At 40.0% G+C, this 13,190-nt stretch overlaps 1 protein-coding gene across 1 annotated transcript in view; it reads right to left on the bottom strand.

The window, feature by feature from the left end:
• The window catches only part of LOC143296921 (potassium channel subfamily T member 2-like), a 51,077-nt gene that overhangs the window by 14,138 nt on the left and 23,749 nt on the right, over positions 1-13,190 (bottom strand). Inside the window, exons 16-26 of the mRNA XM_076608940.1 lie at positions 10,699-10,848; positions 9,263-9,453; positions 8,443-8,699; positions 7,482-7,636; positions 6,662-6,767; positions 5,361-5,533; positions 4,903-4,974; positions 2,590-2,742; positions 2,017-2,128; positions 1,310-1,414; positions 499-582 (exon numbers count right to left, since the gene is read on the bottom strand). Coding sequence (XP_076465055.1) covers positions 499-582; positions 1,310-1,414; positions 2,017-2,128; positions 2,590-2,742; positions 4,903-4,974; positions 5,361-5,533; positions 6,662-6,767; positions 7,482-7,636; positions 8,443-8,699; positions 9,263-9,453; positions 10,699-10,848 — 1,558 coding nt within the window. The remainder of the gene's footprint in view (positions 1-498; positions 583-1,309; positions 1,415-2,016; positions 2,129-2,589; positions 2,743-4,902; positions 4,975-5,360; positions 5,534-6,661; positions 6,768-7,481; positions 7,637-8,442; positions 8,700-9,262; positions 9,454-10,698; positions 10,849-13,190) is intronic.

Here is a 13,190-nt window from a genome sequence, read left to right as displayed (position 1 = left end):
TTGGTCACCAAAATCAAATTAAAAACTACATTTAAGTCATAACTGGTACACTTGATCACCCGAATGTGTTGAAATACTACAACCAGCATTGTAATAGAAATGCACTTTTTTCCCTATACATTCTATAAATGAACGTAGACAACACAGAGGGACACACCCACACAGATTTACAATGGACAGGTGACAGAATGAACACTTCCACACAGACATACTTTTTTTATAAACATTTTTCATTTTGTTAATACAAACAGAAGAAAGAGAGAAAAAAAAACAACACATACAGAGAAAAAAATCCCCCAAACCACACTTTTTTTTTTAACTGGACCAACAAGAACAAAATCAATTTACAAAAATTACACTTGAATGGTAAGTCTATCATTTCCAATTTCCCCGCCTTCACTATACACACCAAGTTCTACGTATGCCTGTCGAACTTTCAGTTCGCTGAATGTCACGTTTGCACATGTATACATAAATCTTTTAAACAGATGGACTTACACTGGACAGGTGACCTGATCCTTCCTCAGCATCAATGCCCAACAGCAGTCGCACAAACGTAATGAGGTAACCCTTCACAAAGGTCTGAAATAAAAACAAAAAAAACACATACACACAGATCAGTTAATGATGGAAGCTGTCTGCACATTCTCACTGCAGTGTGCATATGCATGTGTGTGTGTTTGTGCAAGTGTGTATGTGTGCTTTGTGTCCAACTCGCCTGTTATTCTATAGGTCTTTGAGAGGTTTGAAAGGTTTAAATGTGTTCTTCCTCTTCTGCTTCTTCTTCCTTTCCCTCTAAGGAGTAGTAGTAGTAGAAGTAGTACATTTACCTAAATATGTCACTCCAATTTTTCACTGAAAACAAACTGCACAAGACATATAACAAAATGAACCAAGCCACTGCCTAGAAAGGGTCAGTTTTTACCTTCTTTGGTCTTCCACCCAAGTAAACAGATAAAACAGACTGAAGGTTAACCTGCCTGCTATGGTATCATGTTCATTTCTTGGCACAAGTTCAATCACCCTCCCAAACACCCCCTCCCCCTCCCCCTGGATACAGACACTCGCTACCTTCCGAATCCCTCCAGCCTTGTTCAGTGGTTCATGTCACCATTGTTCATGTAGCTTCTCTCTCACCTGATAGTATCACGTTCCATTCTTGGCAGAAGTCTAACCACCCTCCCAAACACCCAACTCTCCCCTCCACCCCCTTACACACACACACACACACACACACTCCCTGCCCTCCAAATCCCTCCTTCATATTTCAGTGTTTTACATCACCACAGTACAGGTGTTTCCCTCTCACCTGATAGAGCAGCGTGTCCAGCATACTGGCGCTGAAGACCTGCCCCGCAGCGAAGGGCAGACGGAAGATGTGGCTCAGGTTGGAGTTCATTGTGGCCTTCAGTTTCTGCAACACCACAGATAGCATTCAGTACAGGATACAGTGTGAAACTCTGTGTGTGTGTGTGTGTGTGTGTGTGTGTGTGTGTGTGTGTTTGAGGGTGTGTGTGTGTGTTTTGAGGGAAAGGAGGTTCTTTTCTTTTTTTGTTTTTTGGTGTGTGTTTTTTTGTGTGTGTGAGTGTATGTCATTCGGATAAGACGATAAACTGAGGTCCCAAGCGCAGCATGCATTTAGCAAATTAATGCTAAAAAAAAAAAAAAAAAGCAACAAAATGGCTGCCCCTTTCCAAAATTTTGTAATGCATTCCACTTTGGTCAGACAACATATGTATCTGCAGACAGAAAAAAGAGAAAAGCTGGTGCTGCATTGAGGCCACACACTGTCACAGCACCTCACATTTCATACAAAGAAATCTGTTGTGACAAAAAAGTAATACAATTCAACGCAATGCAATACAATGCAATACGACATCAGCATTTGTTACATGGAACAATGATGTACAAACATTTGTTTGATGATATATTTCATGCTGTGTCTATACCATTTTTCTTTTTCTTTTTTTAACATCTATCTATGAGTTACCTGTTTAGGGCAGAGAAGTTTCTAACCTGTTCTAGGCGGGAGATTTTGTGGCAGTAGACATCCTGAGCAGAGAACTGCATGAACCTCATGTTGGATGCCTGGCTCAGCTCTGTGATGATGTTGGCATTGGGAAACAGCCTGTGACACAAACCAAATCCATCACATGATTGTTACAATATATTTCTCTGTGTGAAATCTGGGCTGCCCTCCTCAGGGAGAGCACATCGCTACACTGAGCACCACCCTATTAGCAGATGAGGGTCTTAACCATTCTGCCACCTTAGGTCAGCCAGATTTTACCCTGAGGTAAAAACCAGTGTGTGTACAAAGAGGCTGCTGAACCAGGTATATACGCTAGTATCAAATACAGTGCACGCCCAAGTCTCCCCTTTGTATACCAGATGGACCCCCACATCCACAGACATCCAGGACTCAACCCTTTGAACAATGCGACCTTCACTGAACCAAGACCTGAACAACTTGATCTTCAGGGCAACAGCAAACAGGTCATTAAACTCCACTTGAACAGTTATGCCTGCATTTTCTGTACACTGAGTAACTCCACTTGAACAGCATGCCTGCATTTTTTGTGCACAGACCTGAAGATGGTCTGCACAGTGATGATGGTCTCCGAGTCGACCAGGGTCTCCTCAGCATTGGTCTTACTGAGGCTGTCCTTGTCCCGGGGCTCTCTGTTGACCACCACCAGGTGGCTGGCCTTGTTGATCCCTGCCCTCAGCAGGTCGTCCAGGCTGAAACACACAGTGCGTGCTGGGGGAGACGTCTGTATCACATGGAATACAATGATATCTTTGCTGGGGAAGACGTTTATATCACATGGAATACAACAATACTACCTTTGCTGGGGGAGACATCTGTATCACATGGGATACAACAATGTTATCTTTGCTGGGGGAGACGTCTGTATCACATGGGATACAACAATGTTATCTTTGCTGGGGGAGACATCTGTATCACATGGGATACAACAATGTTATCTTTGCTGGGGGAGACGTCTGTTATCACATGGGATACAACAATGTTATCTTTGCTGGGGGAGACATCTATATCACATGGGATACAACAATGTTATCTTTGCTGGGGGAGACGTCTGTTATCACATGGGATACAACAATGCTATCTTTGCTGGGGGAGACATTTATATCACATGGGATACAACAATGCTATCTTTGCTAGGGGAGACATTTATGTCACATGGGATACAACAATGCTATCTTTGCTGGGGGAGACATTGGGATGATATCTTTGCTGTGGGAGACATTTATATCACATGGGATACAACAATGCTATCTTTGCTGGGGAAGACATCTGTATCACATGGGATACCACAATGATATCTTTGCTAGGGGAGACACTGGGATGGTATCTTTGCTGGAGGAGATGCTTATTGAACTTGTGATACGACAATGATATCTTTGCTGCGGGAGACGTTCATATCACATGGGATACAACAATGACATCTTTGCTGGGGGAGACATTTATATCACATGGGATACAACAATATCTTTGCTGTGGGAGACAGTGTGATGATATCTTTGCTGGGGAAGACATTTATATCGCATGGGATACAACAATATGTTTGCCAGGGAAGACATTCAGATGACATCGTTGCTGGGGAAGACATTTAAAGAACTTGTGGTACAACAATGCTATCTTTACAAGAGGAGACGCTTTTATCACATGGTGATATAACAACGATTGCTGGCGACACATTTATAGAACTTGTGATACAGCAATGATATCTTTGCTGTGGGAGACATTCACAGAACTTGTGAAACAACAATAATATCTTTGCTGGGGGAAACATTCTTATCACATGGGATACAATAATGCTATCTTTGCTGGGGGAGATGTTCATAGAACTTCTGATCCAACAATGATATTGTTGCCAGGGGAGACATTCATAGAACTTGGGATACAACAATGTTTTCTTTGCTGGAGGAAATGTTTATAGGACTTGTGATATAACAGTGCTAATTCTGTGACATGTAACAGAACAAAACTATCTCTGACATGTAATGGAAGAAGCATTTCATGTATCAAAAGTGATATTTTCATGCTGTTACCACCTACAATGATAAATGATTGAATGCTGATCAAGACATATGTGTGTCATAAAATAAATCATCTGCAACACTATATGTCTTTCTTCTTTGTGGCTGCTAGAGCAGGAAACACTTTCTTTTTCTTGATTCAAGACATCTATTCATAATCTAAAGGAAACAATATCAAGTACAACAAAACTAACATGCAAAGAAAACAGACAAAAGAAGATGATAAAATATTCTTTGAAGGAATTTCCATAATCAACATTTTTTTTTAATCCTTTTGTTCATGGACTTTTATTTATTTCTTCCATCAAATCTTAATCTGCCATTACTGATAGATCCTATTATTCCTAGTTCAGGCTGCAATTGTTTGAGAGCAGTACCTTTAATCACACTAACACTCTGTTAGTAGATGTTAAACCGATGAGCACACCTCTGATGAGAAAAAAAAAGTGAAAGGCAAAGAAAAGCTGTCTTCACTGACAGCAGAATCTTATCAAATAATTTTTGTTCTTCCTTCACAAACACACACACACACACACAAACATCTTTCTCTCTTGTTCCTAGATTTTTTCCCAGTCCAGACTCTCACATGATACATATTTCTTTTCTTCGCTATCTCTTCTCTTTGTCCTTTTCAGTCTCTCGGTTTTATCTTCTTTAGCCTCTTCCTTGCAATCTCTCTCAGGAGACATGTTGAGAGATGATGGAGTAACATAAGCAAACTGGCTGAGTAATGTGCAGTATGGAGCATCTCGACTGCCTTGTGTGTAAAATGATGTGGGAGCATCTAAGTAAAACAAAGTCTCTCTTAATGACAACTGTTGTGGTTGTTGTTTTTACCTGGTGATGGAGCCCTTCATCCAGAACACCAGCGGAAACATAGCGATGAAGTCCAAAAATATTGGCTCTGGCCTGTAAAAAAAACAAAAGAAAGAAATGGAAAAGGTCAGCAGATCACCTCACCCATGTTTCACACTAAACAGATTCCCCCCACACCCCTCTCTCTCTCACACACACACACACACATAACAAAGACGCTATACTTGGTATGCCTCCATACCACATGTAGTGTGTGAAAGAAAGATAATGTTAACAGTACAAATATGAACATTTCAAATAAAGCAGTAATAACACACACAACAAAAAAAAACACAAAAAGCACACAAAAAAAAAACAATGCTGCTGGTTGAAAATGAACTTGAACAAATCTGACATTGACATAACATCAGAACAAATGGCAACTGATCATAACAAAATAAAACAAAAATAAGGACAGCAGACATCACTGCAAGACTCACGTGGTTTCCAGCAGGAGGATGATGGCGCTCAGTCCATTGACAGAGATGAAGCTGGAGCGCAGGGGGACGATGAAGTTGTGGAGGCCACTGGTGGGTTTCTGGGCCGCCATGATGATCAGGTGACGATCCCAGCGGTGGTCATTGGCATGGCGGTAGTTGCAGTGCTCACAGGTCTGTGTGTGTAAAAATCAGGGATGAACAACGGCATCACAATGTGGGTGCACTAGGTTTGATCAATACATGAATGATGACTGTTAAACGCTCACTTTAGTACATTAGAAAACTGAAGTACAGAATCAGGCAGGCTACCATCCCTTCACTGACTCTTGTTAGTACATAGACTTATATCAAAGAGTTCATAGACTTCAAAAAAAAAATTCACTCAAATATATAGAAACATGTGTGTGTGTGCATAACTGAAGCCTGACTGAATGACACAAGAAACAAAATATGTGCCTCAAGGCAGCCACCAGTCAGCTCTACCCAGGTAGGCAGCCTGTTGTGCAAATGACTCCATGTTTGTAAAGTGCAGAGTTTTGGTCTCTGACTGAAGATAGGCACTATGGAAGTATGGTAGTCAGTCATGTCCAACTATGACCATCAGCACAGATGAGGAGGCAACTGCTGTCCCAACTATCTGAGCTAGAATTTGATCACAGTGAAGAATATCATGCCAAAGTTACATCCCCACTCTCAGTCAAGATTTTAGGCCAATCAACACTGAGATGGCTCCTAGGGCCAACTAGCCCCCAAGGCTTCAGCACTAAGAGCCAGTGCAATTTGCCTCCTACTTTGAGTGAGAGTCAAAGTCCACAAAAAACCAAGCTGCAAATGACTTTCCATTGTAGTGGATAAAGAATTTGTTAATTCTGCTGGCCTCAGCATTAAGAGCCAATGCAATCTTGCCTTCTACTTTTAAGTGAGTCAAAATTCACAAAATACCAAACTGTAGATTGCAGTGGAGAAACAATTTGCAAACTTATGTCAGTCTCTGCTACATATAACAATCAAGTATATATCTATTCCATGACATGCATGCACACACACATGATATAACTATCCAGCATCAACACATGATATAACTATCAAGTGTCTATCTATTCTATCACATGCATGCACACACACATGATATAACTATCAAGCATCCATCTATTCCATCACATGCATGCACACACACACATGATGTAACTATCAAGCATCTATCTATTCCATCACATGCATGCACACACACACATGATGTAACTATCAAGCATCTATCTATTCCATCACATGCATGCACACACACATGGAGTGAGCCGGACCTGATTCCACTGCAGACAGCAGTGAGGGCGGGGCTCCCTCATGATGTGACAGACAGCTCGGTTCGTCCCAGTGTAGATGGTGACCGGGGGGTGCCCTGTCTTCATCCTGCCAGTAAAGGCACAACCCACACAGGAAACACAGGACTCAGTGCTAGACACTTTTATCATCATCATCATCATCATCCTAATAATCAAAGACTATTATTGTGGTTTTTACAGTTGTCTTTTGTCAAGAGTTTTTTTTGTTTTTGTTTTGCTTTTTTGCTTATTATATCAATGATTCAAACCAAATGCACACAGGCCTGCAAACACACACATATGTGCACCCATACACATATGCACACGCACACACACACACAAGCATAAACAGACAAGAATCATGTACATGCATGCATGCACACAGACATCCTCCCTTCTTAGCTGATACTCACCACACACACACACATGAATGTGCATATATGCACTAAACAATTTCATGCAAAGAAACATGCACACACACGCACACACACACACACACACACACACACACTCACACACACGCATGCACACACACACACAAACTGAATGTGCTATAGGGGACACAGACATAAAACACACAAACATGCTTCATTCATTTGACTAAGAGCCTAGCCCACCATCAAAGACAGTATCAAGGCAAACACAAATGTCTCTGGAAAATGCAGTTTTGGCATGTATGTGCATGCACACACAACCCCCTCCCTACAAATAAAACCCTATCGCCCAACACACACACACACACACGCAGCCCTTTCACCCCACTCCAACACACAGACATATCCCACACAAAACAAACACCTACAGATCTCTCATCTCAGGGAACTGCTGCAGGAGCTTGCCCCTGTTATGGCGGTGGTCCACCTCATCGTACGACCGTTCCGATGCCTTGATCCCTCCCCCTCCTTCTTCCTCTTCCACCGTGTCCAGCTTTGTGTCCATGTAGTTCGCTCCGGCTTCCTGAGATACAAACACACCACCATGTAAGTGGCAGAAAGAGCACACTTGTTTTGAACACCACACTGTAAATATGTCAGCAAAAGCACACTTATTAATAAATCAATCTTTTAAATTGATAACTGTTATAAAGTATGGAGGGAAAAACAAAGTTATTAATCTTTTATTTTGGTTTTTCTTTTTCTTCCTATTTTTTTTATATAAACATTTTGTATTACTGAATTAGAGAGAGAGAAAAAAAACCATGATTAAATTTTTTTGTTTGTTTTTTGTTGTTGTTGTTTTTCTTCTTCATTATATATGATTATATTATATAATGAAGGATATGCACAGTTCTGCTTTCAGTAGGTATCAAGTAATTTGTTGTTGTTTTCCCAAAGAGTTATATTATTATTACTGGTGCTTGAGTCATAGGCATTAAGTCACTGATGGAGAAAAGATGCATACTTGCATGCACACAGACACACACAATTTCAAAACAAAACAAAATTTTAAATACAATCTAACACATAAATATTTTTTTTTACCATATCTGTGCTTCAGGTCTCCGCACTCAGCACTTTCAAGTCTGGCCTTAAAACCCACCTCTTCACAAAATAGCCTCCCTTCCCTGCCTCTTCCTTGTCTTCAGTTTTTTCAGTTTTAGAGTTATGCATGTGTGTAAATGACTGGTGTGAAAGCGCTTAGATTTGTCTCTGCACAAGATTCAGCGCTATATAAATACTAACATTATTATTATTATATAAAAAAGAGGAAGAATAGGATGAAGAAAAAGAAAAGAAAGAAAAAAACAAAAAAGCATCTTTCACCTCAGCCTTCCCAGCATGGCTGAGCATGGGCATCAGTTCCATGTCGGCATCCTCCGTGTTGTTGTTGGAGGAGGAACTTCTCCGACGCTTCTGAAAATGGTGGTGAGCCCCATGAATCTGCTCAAAGATGGTGAGCGGAGGGTGGTGGTGGCGGTCCCCTTCCAGGTTGGTGACTGTGTCGTACGCGCTGGCCTCAAGGTCGGTTCCCGTGTCGTTGGCCACGTTGCCGTATTTCTGGAGCGTTTCTGCCAGCGCTTCTGTGGGAGGGGGGTCAGAGTTGTGGGGTTGATGAGTTTTTGTTTGGATGGTGAGGAAATGAGAAGCTGGGATGTGTGCATGCTTGTGTCTGTGTGTGTGTGTTTGTGTGTGTGAGTGTATGCATGCAATTATAATAATAATGATAAGAAAAACAACAACAGCAATACTACTTCTACTACTACTACCTCTACTACTACTTACATCAATAATAATAACAACATCAGTAATGGTAATAGTAAGAAGAAGAAGAATGATGATAATGATGATGATAATAATAACAATGAGAAGAAACAGAATGATCTTGATTGTAATGATCATAATAATTTTAATAATAATGATTTATTCATGTAATACTTTTAAATATCTCAAAGTGTTGTACAGAAACAAAGCAACAGTATGTTTATGTGAGCTTTAGATCAACTTAGCATGCGAGCATTTGAGATTCGCATTACACTGTTTACACAACATACACTACAAACAAACCTCACATACCAGAGAAAAAAAAGCATTCAAAATTCTATATCGATATGAAAAAGACCAGAAACCCACCCCCAGTACTTACCCATCTTCACGATCCGGTTGGGGGTGCGGGCGATGGCAGCGGGGCTGATTTTGGCGTACTCCTCGCGGGTCACGCTCATGTAGAAGCAGAAGTCCTCCTTCTTCAGGTGGTAGTCCTTGCCCGGGTTCAGCTGCAGCCGGCGTGACATCCCCCCATCCCCGGCCAGCACTGCCAGTAGGCTCACGCCAAACCTGCACCACACAACATGGCAGTGATATCAATGAACAATTTTCTTTGATGCTTATCATCATCATTGTCTTTATCAGTGGCAGTAGTAGGTAGTAGTTGTATAGTAGTAGTAACAGTAGTAGTAGTAGTAGTAGTAGTAGTAGTAGTAGTAGCAGTAGTATCATTATTACTATTATCATCATCATCATCACCATCATAAGGGATTACCACTCTCATTATTATTATCATCATTTACATCATTTATGACATTTATTATTATTTATCATGATTACTATCATAATCATTACTATGATTATTTTGTTGTTGTTGCTGTTAAGATGATGATGATGATAATGTTAATAATTTTCATTAGTAAAAGTGGTGTTGATTTTAGCCCAACCAAACATACAAGGCCATATCTCTGATGAAAACACCATCAATACCAGTCCAAAAGAACCAGAAGAAGGGAAAAAAAGGAAAAGAACACTGGGAACAAGTACAACGTTCATGCACAAAAGCCTAGGATGTGCCTCTGACGTTTACTATTCCTTAAAATTTTTGCCGGAGGATAAAAAGAATAAATGGATTCTCAATGCAAACATAGTCTTACTTTTATATATATATATATATATATATATATATATATATATATATATATATATAAATTATACAATACCAGGCATGCAAAATCAAAACATGCCATCTGCCAGCAGAGTAAGAACGCCCAATTATAAAGTCCAGAAAAAGAACAAAAAAATGTCAAAGCTCCCTCCCTCCTCCCTTCCATTCCCTTTCCTTCCTTCTTTCATTTCCTTTCCTTCCTTCTTTCACTTCATTTTCTTTCTTCCTTCAGCAGCAGTGAAAGCCGCTGTCATGATCTATTTGCTCCAAAAATTTCCACTTCCATAGCCTGCGACACCATTTTCGATATGTATGCAAATTAACTTGTTATGTGGGGTGCTGAACTCAATGGCTTGTCGGCGAGTGTGTTGTTACGGAATCTCACGATGAAACTTTCCATTCGACCCTTGACACGTTCACAATGCCAAGTGTAGCTGTGGTTGTTATGCTACCCCATGAGGAAAACGTGGAAATTTTTAAATTGTCAAAACCACTACAGCGTTACATCGTCCAGAACTGCATCCGACGTCAGGAATGCTACAGCGTTCCATCGTCCAGAGTGAGTTAACCTTCTTTTCTTTCCTTTCTTTCTTCTTTCCTTCCTTCCATCCATCCATCCATTCCCTTCCTTCCCCTCCTGGTCTCACCTCTGATGAGCATCAGCGGAGGCCTCGGGGAAGCTCCATCCCTCGTACTGCTTGAAGAAGACACTCTTGCCCAGCTGGATGTGGTAGATCTCATTACCCGAGTGGTGACCGTATACCTGTTGCCAGTAGTTGGGGGCTATGTCCCCTTCACTGTGGGCACACACAAAAACACATGCCCACGCGCACGCATGCATGCACATATATATGCAGTCCGTGAGCATGGTAATTGTTTGGGGTTTTTTTGTTTTTGTCACTTTTTTGTGTGCTGTTTTGACATAGGTATTGCTAAAAGTATCAACACACATACACAGATACATACATAAGTACATACATATACATACATGCACAGAAAAAACCCAAAAAAAACAAAGGCTATGAAATCTCCTTTTAGGTGTTGCAGAAATAAAGACACAAACAACAGCTCCTCTGCCAAATAAAGACTGTATCATTAAAAAGGACACCGACCTACAAAAATGGTCTATATGCCCTTCATGACAATAACAAAATGATATAAATGTACACAATTGCATCAACTGAAGTGGCAGATACTGACAGCAAAAAAAAACAATGCATAAACAGATTAAAGTAGCATAAAGTGTGAAGCTGAGCATTGAAAGTTTTATTTACCCTATTCCTTTCCAAAGTCCTGTGTGAAGCTGAGCACTTAAAGTTTATTTACCCTATTTCTTTCCAAAGTCCTATATTGTGTTGTCCAAAGCATCAGTATAAACTGACGGAGACTCTTCCCTATATATCATAATAATTGTTATCTGAATGGAAAGACAATTTCTGTGCTTAAAAAACAAATCAATGAATACCACACACAAACATACATGGACATGTGCACACACACACACACACACACAAACTCATACACACAAAGACACATGCATGCACCAGCATGTACAATTAAAGACTTTCCTCATATTCTATTGTCATTGCAAATCAGCATGCTGTTGTATTCAATCTCTCTCTCTCTCTCTCTCTCTCTCTCTTGTACATACACAATTATCACACACACACAAACAACATTATACTGATGTGTGCCAGCCCAACATCTAAACAACATGAACAGTTCTATTCAAAATCTACACAATATCACTTCAGGCAAGCAAGAAAACTATGGGTGTCTGCACTACTTTGTAAAACATCTAACAAATATACAACAGCCATATCAATCCAAAAAAAAAGAGAGAGAAAATCTGATGACACTGACAAATGAGACAAAAAGATTCTGAAAAAAAACCCAGAAAAGATTAAAGCCAAAGGACAAGCTGGCATGCAATCATATTCACTTAGCATACCCCACCCCCCAGGCCCCAACATCCCCTCACCTACATAACACACTCTCACATCACTGATAACATAATTTCCTTGCACCCTAAATTTTACACCTCAAATGAGTAACAGGAGTACAATACATTGATAAAACACATAACAATGAACACAGTGATATGTTTTACAGCAATGTTCCTTATGATCGTCTTCTAGATAAGTGGCTTACTAATGGCATGTTCTGAATATCAACAGTGTCTGTAACATTAAAGCATTAATTCTGAGTGTGGTGTGGGAAGTGTTGAGCAACTGCATAGGTTATCTGTTGTGTGGCTTTGTATGGTGTCTGAATAAGTTTGTGTGTGTGTGTGTGTGTGTGTGTGTGTGTGTGTGTGTGTGTGTGTGTGTGTGTGTTGTGGTGTGTGTGTGTGTGTGTGTGTGTGTGTGTGTGTGTGTGTGTGTGTGTGTGTGTGTGTGAGAGAGAGAGAGAGAGAGTGTGTGTGTGTATGAGTGAGTGAGTGAGTATGTGTGTGTGTGTGTGAAAGAGAGAGAGAGTGTGTCAGTATGTATGCATGTATGAGTGTGCGTGAGAGAGAGAGAGAGAGAGTGTGTGTTGCAACATCAATTTGAACAAATGTAGGCAGCCATATACTAGATGTTAATGAAAATCTTTATATAATTTTTCCATGATCTAATCATCTCAAGTTGCCAAATAAAATCAAAGACAAAGAAGAACGCAAAAGTCTTTTTTTTTTCTTTCTTTCTAAATATCTCCTCAACGTTTCCATACATGTGAAGACATATCTACAATTTTATTCACTGACTGAATGGAAAATGGCAAGAAAACAGACTGTCATCACAAAAAAGAAGCTGTGAGCTAGTGAATCTATCACTGAAGCTCTGCGAGACAAAAACAGGGAATTTTACAGGTGGCATTAATTCTCCTCTTACACCACAAACTACACAACATGGTTATTACTTTGATGTTGGTAATTATCACAATAATAATGACAATCATCATCATCGTCATCATAATTATAATAATCCTAATCTTCATCATAATATTAATCATAATATTCATTGTCATAATTATTAACAATAATAATAAGAAGGGCAATACTAATGATAATGAAGCATAAAAAAAGAGAAAAAAAAACCCAAAAACATAACAACAATAATAACAACAACAACAATAATTACAACAATAATAATAGAAT

This window comes from Babylonia areolata, chromosome 22, assembly GCF_041734735.1.
Source record: "Babylonia areolata isolate BAREFJ2019XMU chromosome 22, ASM4173473v1, whole genome shotgun sequence".
In the NCBI taxonomy this organism is placed as follows: Eukaryota; Metazoa; Mollusca; class Gastropoda; order Neogastropoda; family Buccinidae; genus Babylonia; species Babylonia areolata.
This window is presented reverse-complemented; position numbering and strand designations above follow the sequence as displayed.